The sequence below is a fragment of the Hippopotamus amphibius genome, chromosome 3, assembly GCF_030028045.1.
Source record: "Hippopotamus amphibius kiboko isolate mHipAmp2 chromosome 3, mHipAmp2.hap2, whole genome shotgun sequence".
Classification (NCBI taxonomy): Eukaryota; Metazoa; Chordata; class Mammalia; order Artiodactyla; family Hippopotamidae; genus Hippopotamus; species Hippopotamus amphibius.
Genome location: NC_080188.1, coordinates 47,185,416 through 47,201,980, shown reverse-complemented (window position 1 = coordinate 47,201,980; position 16,565 = coordinate 47,185,416). Strand labels below are relative to the sequence as shown.

The window sequence follows — 16,565 nt, the reverse complement described above, 5'->3', positions numbered from 1 at the left end:
TGTCATTTCCATCATATATGTTTCTAACAGACCATTCAAATTTTGCAGATTTTAATTTGCTACTAAGAAATTTGATAATTAGGCTAGATAGTAATATATCTATAACTGCAAATTACCCAGGCTTGAAATCAAGATTGAGTACATGGACTCTACAACTTCTACTTTTGCTATGTGAAAGCCTTATTACCTCCTGATAATATTCCAGACAATATTCTGAATAAGTGATCTCTCCATAATAAAGTGGTATGTTGCTACCTTTTACAGACAACGGAAACCAAATGGAAGGAAAATATTATATATGTTTCAAACCCTACAAAGACTTAGCCAGGTTTTAGGCCAAACACAGGTCTATATTTTTCACTTGACATTTACCAAGAAAAAATTTTTTAGCAACAGTATAGAAGCTGAAGATTTCAAGACCATTATTCCATTTATTCCTGACTTGAAAAACCAACACAATGCAGTATGACTGCGCTTTATTATGCATTCTTTCCTTCTTTTAGTTATCAGAACCCTCTGTGTTTTAGCTGGGCACAAAGGTTGTCCACCTAACTACTTTCCAAGCTTTCCTTACTCTTAGGCATAGAAAGTGACTATACTCTGGCCAATGAGTTCTTTGTACCTTCCAAGTCACGTGCTTAAAAGGAAGCTATTTGTTCTTCATTCCTCTTTCTCCTTCCCCCACCCTGGAACTTGAACCAGCTGGTAATGAAGCACCTTCAACAATCCAAACAAGGGCACTATCCCAGGGGATGGCAGAACAAGATAAAAAGCAGCACCTGGGCCCCATACCACCCCGAGGAACATAACTAACCTACCCTAAGGATTGCCTTCCAATTGGACTTTTATTGGAGAAAGACACAAACTTTTAGCTTGGTTAGACCTCTGTTATAGCAGCTGATCCAATACCTAAACTAATAAACTCATTTTACAGGAGAGGAAACTAAGGTTCAGGGATAAAGCAATGCACTCCAAAATACCCTGCCAGTTTGGTGATACAGTCCAGATTCTAAGTGAGCTACAGATGCCTCACTTCAAAGCCCACATGCTTTCTACTATTCTACACTGCTTCTTATACAGACAAATGGGAGCCTGAGCACCTGTTGCAAACTATAGGGTCTACAAGATTTGTGTGTGTGTGTGTGTGTGTGTACAGGGGAACACTAATTCAGTTGCTGTGAATAGCATCCACTTGCACTACAGCCCAGTAAGGACCCTCATAAGCCTCGGACTTACCTACCCAGCCAGGGTTGTCCCTTGTTCTAAGGGAGCTGGAGCTTTACTTTGGGAAAGCTATAATCAGAAGCTACCAAGTATTTACAAAAAAGTCAGCCCTATATGTAAGTTCTTCAGAAATTAATATACTCACTTTTAAAGAATTAACCTGGCTGAGATAATAAGGACAAACTGGAACAGAAAGAAATTACGGAAAAAAATGTCAGCTCATTATAACAGACAAGGTAAAAAAAAAGGCATTAGGGTTGTGGCAATGGGAAAGGGCTGAAGATACAGATAAGACAAAAGAATATTTGAAAGAACTGAATTTAAAATGTCTGAAACAGCTGCTGTTTGGAATTCAACTTCTAGAAATTTGTCCTAGGGCAACATATGCACATATACAGTCATAATTACAAGAACAACCACTGTAGCACTGTAATAGAAAAAGAAACAAGGGACTTCCCTGGTGGCGCAGTGGTTAAGAATCCGCCTGCCAGCACTATTTACAATAGCCAGGACATGGAAGCAACCTAAACGTCCATCAACAGATGAATGGATAAAGAAGATGTGGTACATACATACAATGGAATATTACTCAGCTGTAAAAAGCAATGAAACTGGGACATTTGTAGAGACATGGATGGACCTGGAGACTGTCATACAGAGTGAAGTGAGTCAGAAAGAGAAAAACAAATATCATATATTAACACATATATGTGGACTATAGAAGAATGGAACAAATCAACTGGTTTGCAAGGCAGAAACAGAGACACAGATGTAGAGAACAAACATATGGACACCAAGTGTGGAAAGTGGGGAAGGTTGGGGGGAACGAATTGGGAGATTGGGATACCAAACAGTACACTCTAAATATATGCAGTTTATTGTTTAACTGTATCTCAATAAATGTTCTTAAAAAAAAAAACAGCCAAAAAGTGGAAACAATCCAAATGCCCATTAACTGATGAATGGATAAACAAAATGTGGTATATCCATTAAAAAAAAAAAAAAGAATCTGCCTGCCAATGCAGGGGACACAGGTTTGATTCCTGGTCGGGGAAGATCCCACATGCCGCAGAGCAACTAAGCCCGTGTGCCACAGCTACTGAGCCTGCGCTCTAGAGCCCATGAGCCACAACCACTGAGCCTGCATGCCACAACTACTGAAGCCCATGTGCCTATAGCCCGTGCTCTGCAATCAGAGAAGCCATTGCAATGAGAAGCCCACGCACTGCAACAGAGTATCCCCCATCCACCACAACTAGGGGAAAGCCCATGCACAGCAACAAAGACCCAATGTAGCCAAAAATAAAATTAATTAACTAATTAAATGTTAGAAAAAAAAGAAACAAAACAGAAGTACCTTAAATGCCTATTCATGGAGGACTTTCATTTTTCATTTTATACACTTCTCTACAGCTTTTCCTTAAACAAGCATGTATTCAAATGTCTCTTTTGTCATTTAAAAAAAAGAATCAGAGAATGAAAAAGCATCAGTGAATAGCCTAGTTGAAGTTCAATAGGAATCAGCAATCACTCTCCTATATCTCAGAATATTCTGGTTTCGGTAAGGTCAAAGAAATAATAGAGTCTGAAGAATTCAGTGCCATAATTTTGAAGTTGGTGATTCATTCATTCATTCATTCAACAAATGTTAGAATGCTGCTACCCAAATGGGGGCCATGGTCAGTGCAACCAGACAGCAGTGGTTTGTGACAAGGTAAGTTCAGAAATTGGACTAAGCAGGAGGGTGGGATGCATAAAATAGGTGAGGGAGATAAAGAGGTACAAACTTTCAGTTATAAAATAAATAAGTCACAGAGATGGGATATACAGCATAGGGAATACAGTCAATAATATTGTAATAACTTTGTATGATGACAGATGGTAACTAGATTTATAGCAGTGATCATTTTGCAATGTACAAAAATACCAAACCACTAGGTCATACACCTGAAACTAATATAATAAGTCAATTATACTTTAATAAAAAAGGAAAAAGAAACTGGGACTAAGCATCAGACACTTCTATAACAACTGGATACTTTTATGGTTGTTAAAAAAAAAAAACAAACAAACTGGGCTTGTATATTGTATGTCCATGAGTTTGTGTGTGTGTGTACTGTCATTTCTTTTCCCTAGAAATTAATTTTTATTATATTTTACAAAAGTATTGGTCTGTGATGAATTGGAAATTGGGGGGAAAAACAATCCAACTGGTCCTTCACCACAGTCGGTTTGAGAAATACTATTAAAGTGCTTAATATCTTGCTGGGCCCTGCAAAATTCTATTTTGGGGAAACAGCAGTGAATCACTATAGAAGGTACCTAACTCAAATGAAATTATAATAGTAAGGAGACAACAGAATAAATTAAAAACAAGATAAATACAGAAAATAATAAGCGCAATGAGGGAAATGATTAGGGGAATAAGACACACTAGGTGGAGAGTACTACTGTGGATGGTATAGCTGGTCAGAAGGCCCTAAGCTGAGCAATGATTTGGATATAGGTGGACGTCTGGGTAATGGGTAACAAGAATGAAATAAGTAGAAAAGTAGGGAAGCAGAGTGAATGAGGATGTTAACATCAGAAGGAAAAAGGACAGTTTTTTAGAACTGGAGGATATGTTTATTCAGTGTCCCAAAAGGGATCCTGAGGTGAGAGACTTTGTTACTAGCAACTCACTTACTCTCTCAGAAACTGACCAAAGAGGCTACTTAGTAGTTTAAAGCAAAATTTATAAATTTACCAGTTGTTTGAGGTCACAGACTCCTGTCCTAGTCCTCAACACTCTCATCTACATGATGGGAACATGGGAAAGGATGTACAAGTCTAAATCCCACAGATTTTAATATCATCTTGTTCCTTTTCAGTTAATATTTTGCTGCCATTATTGATCAAAAGAATGAGTTATAATACAGAAAAAATTAATCCAGTCTACTTTAATAAAAAGCCAGAAATATTTGTCCCTAGGCCTTTTACCAAAGTACTCATTATCACAGCATACTACCAAGGCACAATATTTCAGATGACCATTCTGTAGACTTGAAACAAGTAACCTTCTCAGAATTTTACTGCCTCAATCAACAGAAATGTAAATATGGTTAACTCCTGAACAACAGTTTTGAACTGTGCAGGTCCATTGAGACTCGGATTTTTTTCAATAGCAAATACTACAGTACTATGTGATCCTCGGTTGGTTGAATCCGAGGATATGGAGGAACCGTAGAGTCAACTATAAATTAAATTACATGAGGATTTTCCACTGTGCACAGGGTTGGTGTTGTTCAAAGATCAACTGTACAGTTAAGATATGTAAGGTTACAGAATAGAATACTGGTAACAAGAAAAGATACTTCAGCCTATTTGCTTGAAACAAAGAAATTTACAAATATTTTTAAAAGCTCTCTGGGAAAAAAACTATGTTCAGGGATTAGTAAATAGAAAAATTCTAATACATACTGTTAACATTTTAAAAAATCAAATATCTATGAATACGACTATTTCACTCTTATAAAGAAACTCATTTGTGAAACAAAAATATTGGTAAATGCAAAGAAAACACGCTGGAAGGATGTACACCAAACTTCATTAGAGATTACTCCCGGTAATGGGAAATGAGACTGTGAAGAGAGGAAGAAAGGGGCAATTTTAGACTATATACTGATTTGAATTATTTATAATAAGCATGTTTTGAACTACTGCTTCAATAACACAAACATCTAAAGAAATTTCCAGAATATACTAGACTTTGCTCTTATTCTATTACCTGCTCTAACATACCATGTGATTGACTCACTGTTCATCTACTTTCTGAACACAGCTGATTCTTGTTATTTGTGATAGTTATGTTCTCTAGTCACCATGAACATTGAATTAGCAGACTGTGCCTAAGGGAAATACAGGGCTATGTTCCTATGAGCCTCTGGTAACATTTTCATCAATGGATCCAATATATAACCTTGTTTAACGTGTGCTTCTGTTTAAAGACATCTTATTCAATATATACCCTTGATTCATTAACACGAACTCACAGCTACCAGCGCTATTACTCATTCCTGAGGGAAGCTTATCTAACACATATTTTCTCCATAAGGCACATCACAGCTTTCTTATACAACACTTTGGAACACAAGACAACAGTTCAGCAATACATCTGGGGCCAGTTTTAACAGAGGAAAAAAAAAAAAAAGCACAAAAATGCAAAACACATGACACTAAACAGACTGTGAAAAGGGCACCTGTTTACAGTATAAGAGTTGAAACAAGGGACTTGGTGGCACAGTGGTTAAGAATCTGCCTGCCAATGCAGGGTACACAGGTTTGATCCCTGGTCGGGGAAGATCTCACATGCTGTGCAGCAACTAAGCCCGTGTGCCACATCTGCTGAGCCTGTGCTCTAGAGCCCAAGAGCCACAACTACTGAGCCCATGTGCTTCAACTACCGAAGCCCATGGGCCTAGAGCCCATGCTCTGCAACAGGAGAAGCCATCCCAATGAGAAGCCTGAGCATCGCAACAAAGAGTAGCCCCCGCTTGTGCCAACTAGAGAAAAGCCTGCACACAGCAATGAAGACCCAATGCAGCCAAAAATAACTAAATAACTAAATAAATAAATCTCAATTAAAAAAAAGAGTTGACAAGAGGCAGAATATTTTTTTGTTTGACCTCAGTTAGGAATGCACACATCAGTGACTGATTTTTTGCTACCCTGCACCTGTCCACAAATCACTGTGAAACTGCTGCATGTATTAACTTTGGGGTTACAAACAAATTTTAGCGTGTAGGTGAATTCACAAACATGGAATCAATGAATAACAAGAATTGACTACATCTTAAATACAATCTTTCTAAGACAGTTTCATCATCTACAAGATGGAAGAATAAATTAAATTCCAAGGCTACTTAATACTCAAAACTTAGAATACATTAAAAATACTCAATTTTACCTCTTAATAATGTACTTATTTGCTATAAACCTTTGGAAAATCTATTTGGCCTATACAGTGTTTAAAATAATTTTTTAAAAAGATTTATTATTTACTTATTTATTTATTTTTGGCTGCATTGGGTCTTCATTGCTGTGCGTGGGCTTTCTCTAGCTGTGGTGAGCAGGGGCATTATAATCTTCATTGCGGTGGGTGGGCTTCTCATTGCAGTGGCTTCTCCTGTTGCTGAACACAGGCTCTAAGCATGCAGGCTTCAGTGGTTGTGGCACGTGTGCTCAACAGTTGTGGCACGTGGGCTCTAGACCACAGGCTCAATAGTTGTGGCACACAGGCTCTTTGGCATGTGGGAATCTTCCCAGACCAGGGACTGAACCCATGTCCCCTGCATTGGCAGGTAGATTCTTAATCACTGTGCCACCAGGGAAGTCCCTAAAATAATTTTTAAGCCAGCAGTTCAAAATCAAAAGACTTCATATAAAACTTCAGATTTCTAACTTGAAAAAAGATCAGGCTCATACCTAATGATAGCTAACACTATGTTTCATACAATTTAAGAAGTTATTGGGGACTTCCCTGGTGGCACAGTGGTTAAGATTCCAAAATCCCAATGCAGGGGGCCTGGGTTCAATCCCTGGCCAGGGAACTAGATCCCACATGTATGCCACAACTAAGGAGCCCTTGAGCTGCATCTAAGGAGCCCTCAAGCCACAACCAAGAAGCTCGCCTGCTCCCAACTAAGACCCAGCACAACCAAATAAATAAATATTAAAAAAAACCCCAACATTCTGTAAAAAGGAAAAAAAAAAAGCCATTGATTATAAGATCTACCATTTTTTAAATGTATTGCCAAGAAAAAAAAAAATACTGCCAATTACAACTACAAGATGCAACCTGATTTCAGAGATGTTTAAATGCTACAGTGCACCACAGAATTGTTAAAATATGGCATATATAGCACTATGTGCCATCTATATTCTAAAGTTCTTTATATTTTTAAATTTAATCTTCACCAAAATCCTATTGATAGGCACTATTACTAACCACATTTTAGAGATGAGGAAACAGAGGCACAGTGGGTAAATGACTTGTCCAAGTTCACAGAACTGTATGTGGTAGGATGGGATTCAAAGCCATTAAATTGGCTCTCTGTAACAACTGGCTGAAGCTGAGCACTAGCTACAGTCTCAAGGCAGGATATACAGGCTCAAGTTTCATCCCAGACCTCTGCTCTCTTCCTAACCTGACCTGCTTCCCTGAACAATGATGTTACCCAACCGACACTGTTGAGATTTGAGTCTGTGATTCTTGCATTAAACAACAGAATACTAAAGCTTAACAAAAAAGAGTTCTAAAGAGAAAAAAAAAAAGAAAAAAAAAAAAAGAGTTCTAAAGAGAAAAAATGTATATGAGTAAAATTTAACCCAGAGTTAGTTTTATTCAAAAGGATCAGAAAAGGGTGATAAGAAGCAAAAACTTAAGACAGCATAATTCATACTATGCTAACTAGGTATTACGAGATTGAGTCAAAAATTATCCACACTCCAGTTATATTAAAACTTCTGTTGGCCACACTGTCTTATCAGTGCTTTCCATTCAAGGCTACTGTCTCCCCAGTCACTGCTGTGCAGGTGTGAACATGTTACATCAGTTCCTTTGTAACTGTGGTGCAAGCAAAAATGGATGCCCCACTTGTGATTTGCACAAAAGAAGAGCAGTGATTCATTTTTTGTGGTCTGAAGGTGTGCACATCTGCACGCTTTTGCCCACACTGCTGACACTCTGCAAAAACTTTGTTTTTAGGTGTTAAAGCATCCTCCTTATAGTCTTGATCTTGCTCCATCGGACTTTTACGTGTTTGGTCCCCTGAAAGCAGCCCTATAAGGACGAAGATTCACTTCTGATGAAGTGAAGACAGCTGTGCATTTGTGGCTTGCAGCTCAGCCTAAAACATTTTTTATGAGGGACTACAAAAGCTTGTTGACAGACAGACAGACAAAGTGTATTGAAAAGCAAGGAGATTATGTCAAAAAATGATGTATTTGTCTTTTCTAAAAGTTAATTAAAGGGCTTCCCTGGTGGCAGAGCAGTTAAGAATCGCCTGCCAGTGCAGGGGACACAGGTTCCATCCCTGGGCCGGGAAGATCCCACATACCTCGGAGCAACTAAGCCTGTGCGCCACAACTAATGAGCCTGTGTTCCAGAGCCCACGACCCACAACTATTGAGCCCACGAGCCACAAGTACTAAAGCCTGTGCTCCACAACAAGAGAAGCCACTGCAATGAGAAGCCTGCGCACTGCAGCAAAAGGTTGCCCCTGCTCCCCAAAACTAGAGAAAGGCCTCGCACAGCAACAAAGACCGAACGCAGCCAATAAATAAATAAATAAATAAAATTAAAACAAAAAACCAAAAAGCTATCGTTTTTTAAAAAGAAAAAGAAAAAAAAGTTAATTAAAATAAATTCTATAGCCAGAGTGTGGATAACCTCATAGATTTAATCAGATATAAATACAATGATGGCCTTTTGGCTCTCTGAGCAGCACCATGGTGGTCGGCAAAAACAAGTGCCTTACGAAAGGCAGTAAAAAGGGAGCCAAGAAGAAAGTGGTTGACCCATTTTCTAAGAAAGATTGGTATGATGTGAAAGCACCAGCTATGTTCAATATAAGAAATATTGGAAAAACACTAGTCACGAGAACTCAAGGAACCAAAATTGCATCTGATGGCCTCAAGGGTCGTGTTTTTGAAGTGAGCCTTACTGATCTGCAGAATGATGAAGTTGCGTTTAGAAAATTCAAGCTTATTACTGAGGATGTTCACGGCAAAAACTGCCTGACTAATTTCCATGGCATGGATCTTACCCGTGCCAAAATGTGCTCCATGGTCAAAAAATGGCAGACCATGATTGAAGCTCACGTTGGTGTCAAGACTACGGATGGTTATTTGCTTTGTCTGTTCTGTGTGGGTTTTACTAAAAAATGAAACAATCAGATTCGGAAGACCTCATATGCCCAGCACCAGCAGGTCCACCAGATCCACAAGAAGATGATGGAAATCATGACCCGAGAGGTGCAGACAAATGACTTGAAAGAGGTGGTCAATAAATTGATTCCAGACAGCACTGGAAAAGACATAGAAAAGGCCTGCCAATCTATTTACCCGCTCCATGATGTCTTTGTTAGAAAAGTAAAAATGCTGAAGAAACCCAAGTTTGAACTGGGAAAACTCATGGAGCTACATGGTGAAGGTATTAGTTCTGGAAAAGCTACTGGGGATGAGACAGGTGCTAAAGGTGAATGAGCTGATGGATATGAGCCACCAGTCCAAGAATTTGTTTGAAAATCAGACTTTTAATGGTGACAAATGAAAGATATTATTTGTTAAAAAATAAATAAAATAAATAAACACAATGATGAATTAGATATGGATCCTGTTATCAAGATGCTTTTATAGTCTATTAGAAAAGGATATAGTGTTGGGGCTTCCTAGGTGGCGCAGTGGTTAAGAATCCGCCTGCCAATGCAGAGGTCATGGGTTCGATCCCAGCTCCAGGAAGATCCCACATGCTGCGGAGCAACTAAGCCCGTGTGCCAAAAAAAAAAAAAGGATATAGTGTAATTAAGAAAAGTAACTAAAAATCTGATATTTTAAATAACTTCTAATCAAGTAGCTGTATGTTTTAACATGCAAAGATCTCCAAGAAATATCAATCATTGAAAAAGATAAGCTGTAGAACACTATAAACAGTGTATCTTTGTGGAAAAGAGATAAATATGCTCATACAAATATATAATTCTATACTGCATGATTATTAATATTAATAAAGGTCTGGAAGGATTTATAACAAACTAATATATAGTGGTTATTTAAGGAAAGAGAACCAAAATTGCAGATGGTAGTCAGAGGACTTAAACTTTACTAGCATTGTTTGCCATTTTGTGTAATAAAATAAAAAGGTAATTAGTAAAATAAGATGTATAACATCATGTGTCTCATGCAGGTGATTATGTATCAGGACCCTTGTTTTCAGTAATTGCCATGTGAGATTCACAATCCCACTTATCAAGGAAAATACTGAGAAGTAAAAAGCGAAAAAAAGAAGGTGGCATAAAGCTAGGATGGTGAGGCACATTTAAAGGACACTGACATAATGTAGTTTGCAACATTTTCTCACAATTCCTAATAGAAATCCGTATTTTTTTAGTATTCAGTAACTATTTGACATGCAAAAATTAGTCACAAATGCCAATTTAAAAAATCAAATTCAACCAATCATGTATTCAACAAATATTTATCAAGTACCTAATACTTGATGTAACTTTACCTTCATGAAGCTTAAAACATAGTTATAACTTCTCTAGCGAAAACCTCCCCAACCATGACTTATAGGATTAAACTAATTCATGTTAGTCAACAGTCAATTCATTTATATTGTTTTAATGGAATAAAAAAATTATTGTTTTCAAATATAAGAAAGAGCCAGAAATTAGTTTTAAATTAAACTCTACAACTGAGAATATTTTTACCAAAAAAAAAAAAAAAAAAAAAAAGGCAAAAGCCAGACATCTTTAGATGACCTAAATTATTACAGTCTAAAAAAAAAAAAAAAAAAAAAAAAAGGGAACATTACAAAGTCAAACACCAGCCCCTTTGCAGATAAATCCATAAACCTAACACAATCTATTTCCATTACAATTACCAATAAATCAGCCAACATAATATACTACATTTATACTCCATGCTTTCTCTAAGAAATGAATTATGTTTTCCAAAAGCACACCCTCCTAAGCAAGGCATCATAACGAAACTTGTCTACCAAATAACCTATCATAAACGCTAGCATCTCAAAGTCTACCACTACAAAAGTTTTCAATTTAAAGGTGACTAACTTTTTACACAAAGAATGTTTACAGCATTTCTGCCTGAGGTATAAAAATATAAGCATGCCTTTTCTATGACAGAAAAATCAGGCAAAGCAGTATAATAAGAGGTAAATGTATAAAAAGAGAAACTAATTATATAAGAAATTCTCATATTCTCTCCTAAAAGATAATTCAAAGGTGATTACAATTACTTCTCAAATCATAAAGCATCAGGAATTATTTGTCTTTTAGGTATCCAAACAGGCAACACTTCATGAACTCCATAAAACTGATGATAATGAAAGACTTCTAAAATGTAGCATTCCATTAAAAAATATGTCCTCTAGGATGATATTACCCAAAATATGTTCCTCAGAACACTAGACCTACAAGGTTTCCTGGAGGAAAAATTAGGATATGATCATTTACATTTGGTAAACACAATTTATATCTTCACCTTGAAAATATCTGAAAACATAACATAGTGACTGTTTAATAAACTGTGTATAAACACCAGGTTTTTTGTTTTGTTTTTGACCAACACTCGGTACACTTCGTTAGTAACAAAACCCTTTCAAGTACATCTACTCACATTCTTTGGGACATGCTTTGGTATGTAAATTTTAAATGATACATATAATCTATACGTAATTAACCTTCAAAAAAGGCAGGTAGTTTTCAATAGATACTACTTAAAAAGAATATAAGAGACATCTTTGGCTGGGTATAGAAGTGATCAAAACACAAATCATTATTATAGCCTTCTCTCACACTGTTATTGTAAGAGAGCTAAGAGAGAAAACACATACCTGTTACTGACCTGGTTTTTAATGCAGAATTTATAAAACACGAATCCAGATACAGGAGATTCAGGCTACACATTTATAGTAACGTGGTGTACAATGTGCTTGACTAAACCAAAACTATGTCTAAATTTAAGTGCACATTCCTTAATAACAATTTTTATTAAAAGAAACTACAGCTGTGTCCATGTTGTTAGCCCTTTTGCTTTTTTAAGGCGGCTGACCAAAGTCTGATCTAAAAAGAGACATCTTAACAGTATAGTAATTCTGCATATCTTTTCTGGACTTTGCAACTTTCATGCCTTGGGACACAATCTGAGAAGAGAACCTGGCCTCCCCGCCCCCATTTATCATCAAATGTAGTTAACACTTTTCTTGGATTTTGCAAGAAACTCGCTTTGAAAAAAGATATTAGTTGGAAGGTAGATGGAAAATTAAACATCTGAGCGCTCAAAAGAATGAGTAGGATTTTTACTATAATTAGTATTTATTTGGATCTAGCAAAGTATGCCAAGGCTAAGGAGGCTTCAATCATCAGAATCAGTGCCTTTCTCTACTGCAGTGAAAAAAAGAAATCAAATCAAAAAATATTTGACTCTAGAAAATGAAAGGTTTAATGTGAATGAAATTCTGGACTTAAAATATTCCAAACTTTATAAAATTACTATCATGATACAAACACAAATATTTACTACTGTGTCTCTAAAGAACATCTTAATAACAGTCCAAAGCTACTTTTAAACTGAGAGTATGAAAAGCTAGGTACTATACAATCAAAAATAGAACTCACACATTTAGAAAACACTTTAGTTAAGAAAAAGCAGGAAAGTAGTCAAAGCACAGCAAAACTGAAAACTCCTTTAAGTAAAAAGTTTGACATAATGAATTTCAGTCATTCCAGAACTTTGATTCCTACAGGTTTTAAAAAGTATTGTTTTAGTACCTGGTAATTTGTAAGCTGCTATGATTACAGATCTGTGATTTCTTTCATAACACCATAATTAATTCACTTAAATATTTATTGAGTGCTACTATGGAAAAACAAAGATTAAAACATATATGAACATTGCCCAAAAGATGCCTAAGAGTCTAGAAGAGATGGGACAGATTTAAAGGGTAGAAAATGGTAGAGGGCCTAAGAAATGAACAATTTATTTAAAATGTGAAGATTACACAGAAGGGGGACTTCCTAGGTGGCGCAGTGGTTAAGAATCTGCCTGCCAATGCAGGGGATACGGGTTCCATTCCTGCTCCAGGAAGATCCCACATGCCACGGAGCAACTAAGCCCGTGAGCCACGACTACTGAGCCTGCGCTCCAGAGCCCATGAGCCACAACTATTGAAGCCCATGCGCCTAGAGCCTGTGCTCCACAACAAGAGAAGCCACCGCAATGAGAAGCCGGTGCACCACAACGAAGAGTAGCCTCCGCTTGCCGCAACTAGAGAAAACCCGTGTGCAGCATCGAAGACCCAATGCAGCCAATAAATAAATAAATTAAAAAAAAAAAGACTTAACGGTCTCCATGTTTAAAAAAAAAAGATTACACAGAGGGGAAAGAGACTATCTGCAGTTTGGTGGGGGAAAGAAGTAAAGGGTGCAAATTAGGGCAGGGATAGATGATGGATTTAAGGAAGAGGTAGAATTTAGACAAGGAAAAGAGGTTTTCCATAGGAAAGAGAAGAGAAAAGCAAAAAAGATGGAAAACCACAATAAAAATAATTTAATTTTGCAGAAATGGACAAACCTACAAAATACTGGTAATGCAGAAGTTAGAAATTCTAAGCTCTAGCAACCGGAATATCCAGGTCACATCAAATCACCAATTAAAAGATCTAATACTGTACCAAGATACTCTACTAATGCTCTATAAATACTTCTAAATTAGTGACCCATGACCCCTTATGCCTATTCTTCTTCCTGATGGAATGAGATGGTGAAATAAATTTTATTCATACTGTAACTCAGAATAAACTATTAATTCTCATCAGAAGACATTAGTTTTCCGATTTTGACTATACACATTCAAAGCCAGGCAAGAACAAGGATTCTCACTTTCCTTTCAGTTTATGTACACAAAGTACACATGTGATACTCAAGTATGACTTTGAAATCATGACATAAAAGCTATGTTGTTCCATTAACCGTGGCAAGATCAAATTCTAGTCTCAGCTCTGCGATATTGGGCAAGTTGCTTTAGTGCTCTGTGCCTCAAGTTTCCTAACTTGTAAAATGAGCGGGTTCCACCTGGATGATCTGCAAAGGGCCTTTCAGCTTTAAAATCCTACACCCAATTAGTTGCACATCATCTTTTCTTCAGAAGTCATTGTGACAAGGGTAACTATAACCAAAAAAGAAAGAGTATTCTTTCCCTATAAACATGTAATAAAAATTAGCCTTTATTAAGCACATACTAAGTCCTAGGCTCTATTTCTTATTTCACGTAATCTTCCTTACACCCAGAGTAGGCATTTTCCTTATTTTACTTACAGGGTTTTGGCCACCTCTCACCTGCTCAATCCAATTAGGGGTGGAAGACAAGGATTCAAATCAAGGTCTAACTCCAAAGCAAGCTCTAATAAACCACACTTTAAAACTTGGTGCCTCAAACAAAAATATCAGACAGGTAAAATACATGAACAGAAGCTGAAGAAGTGGTCTGTGACTATGCTAACTTGGAGAGAGCATGGTCTTCTAATAGTGCAACTCAGCTGCTTTGAAGCCACTGGTAGGAATGGACAAGAGAAGCCAAATATCAGTTTGTGTTTGTGTGTGTGTGCATGTGTGTGTGTGTATGAGAAATCTCCTGATTTTCAAATGAAGGAAAACAGAGTCACCAGCTTTCAGCTTCTGCTTTAAACAGTTTTAACTCAGATTTTATGAGGTAAAATTTTAATAATTATATAAATTTCCAAAATTCCCAGATAAGTATTAAAATACAGGCTATCAGCAGTAAAGCCTAGGCTTTGATGTAAGGCAAACTTTGGCTGAATCCTGGCTCATTACTAGCTGTGTGACCTAGGTCAGGTTACTTCACCTCTCTAAGCCTCATTTCTTCATTTGTGAAGTAAGGGTACTATCACCTATTTTGCAGGGTGGTTAGGGATCTAAAGAGAATGCGAACTATAAAGAGCACAGTACCCAGCACAAGGTAAGAGCCTGACAAATGAAAGCTATTATTTACCCTTCAGGGTCCTAGTAACACAGAACATGGGATACACGTTCATAGACAACCCAGTAATGTCCCCGAATACTATTCAAAGTTTACCTTTAAAATATCATACTTTGTTGCTTTTTTTGTAGCTCTAAAATCACTCTCAAATTAAAAACTTAGTTTAAAAAAAAGTCACACTCATTTCTCACAGACACTTAACCAAGCTTCCAAGTAGATTTATCCTAAACCTAAACTCGAACCAACTCATCAAATACTGTTTTCAGTAGCTAACAATTTTTTTAAAGTGACGCTGCAAATCCTGTTACCACGAGTTCAGACTTCTGAATGAGGTGAACGGAAGGGAAATGTGTTCCCAAAGTGCTGAGCGCGAAAGATCCTTACAACACCCAAGCGAGTATTTTCCAAATATTTGAGACTGAAAAACGGGGTCCGAGCAGAACGACCTGTCTCCAATTGAAGGGACAGGAGCAGGTAGCTTTGCGCTCCAAACTATCGTTTTATCTTTAGCCACCTGCTCTGGTCAACAGCTGGGTTGTAAACCTTCCTGCAGTGTTCCCCAAAGCCCCATTCCAGACCGCAAGGGAGGGCGCTGGGCTTTCCTCACCGCCAATGGAGACGCCAGCGAAACGCGAGGGCCAGGCCCGCGGCCCCTAGGGGCGTGGGAGACAGGTCGGGCCACCTCTGCCCCGGACCGATGCCTTCCCAGGCGGTACCACCCGCGGACCACCACCAAGTGGCCTGCGGCGCTGCTGTCAGCACGGCCAAGCCGCCTCTGGGTGTTGCGCTGGGGACGTGAGGGAATAACTCGGGGGTTTCAGGAGAGGAAGGGAGGCACGGGGTCACAGGGGGAGGCGCATGTGGACTCCCGGCCCACGGTGACGCGCGGGAGGTGACCTCCGGCCCCCGAGTCCTCCGTCCCGGTTCCTGCCCGGACCCTTCCTAAGTCCCGGACCCGCCGCTCCTCTCACCGTCTCGGCTTCTGTATGCTGGGGTCCGGCACTCTGACCCCCCATAACCCCGCGGAGGAAATTCATCTCGCCGCTCAGCCACCGCCTCTACCGGCCCTTTCGGGAAAGAAAAGATAACTTCTTCTGTCCTCCGCAGGGCCTTGGCCCCCAGGGCCGCACTCAGCACTCCCGGGCCGCCGCCACCACGGCCTCCTACTAGGCGGCCGCTCCAGCCCTCTAAGCCCGGAAACAGCCTCCAACACCAGTCGAGATGCGCATGCGCGGGGACGTGGCATTACGTGGCGGCTCGAAGGGCGAAGGCAAAGGTGGAGAGTAAGCGAGGGGAGGCCCGCAGCCTTGGTCCGCCCAAACTCCGCCCACGGCAAGGCCCCGCCTCCCTCCGCAAGGACACGCCTCCTACTCCCGCCCTTCTCTGGTCGCTCCTGCTGGCCTCAACCACCCACGTGGTCCGAGCCCGGCCCAGCGGGCTGGAAAGCATCCGGATACTGTACGCATTTTGGCTTGCAGGGTGTTTAATTCTCGCCGAGCGGGATTTAGTGCAAGCTGTCAAATCTGGGGTCGTATTTTGTTGAGTCGAAAGTGAAATTTTCC

At 38.9% G+C, this 16,565-nt stretch overlaps 1 protein-coding gene and 1 pseudogene across 2 annotated transcripts in view; one reads left to right on the top strand and one right to left on the bottom strand.

Moving 5' to 3' along the window:
• The window catches only part of USO1 (USO1 vesicle transport factor), a 91,541-nt gene extending 75,320 nt beyond the window's left edge, over positions 1 to 16,221 (bottom strand). The window contains exon 1 of one of the 2 annotated variants that reach the window (XM_057726042.1): positions 15,975 to 16,221. In XM_057726042.1, coding sequence (XP_057582025.1) covers positions 15,975 to 16,040 — 66 coding nt within the window. In that variant the 5' untranslated portion in view covers positions 16,041 to 16,221. The remainder of the gene's footprint in view (positions 1 to 15,974) is intronic. The other variant, XM_057726041.1, reaches the window with a different exon arrangement.
• Positions 8,713 to 9,521, top strand: LOC130848105 (40S ribosomal protein S3a-like; annotated as a pseudogene).
• Positions 16,222 to 16,565: the final 344 nt, after the last annotated feature.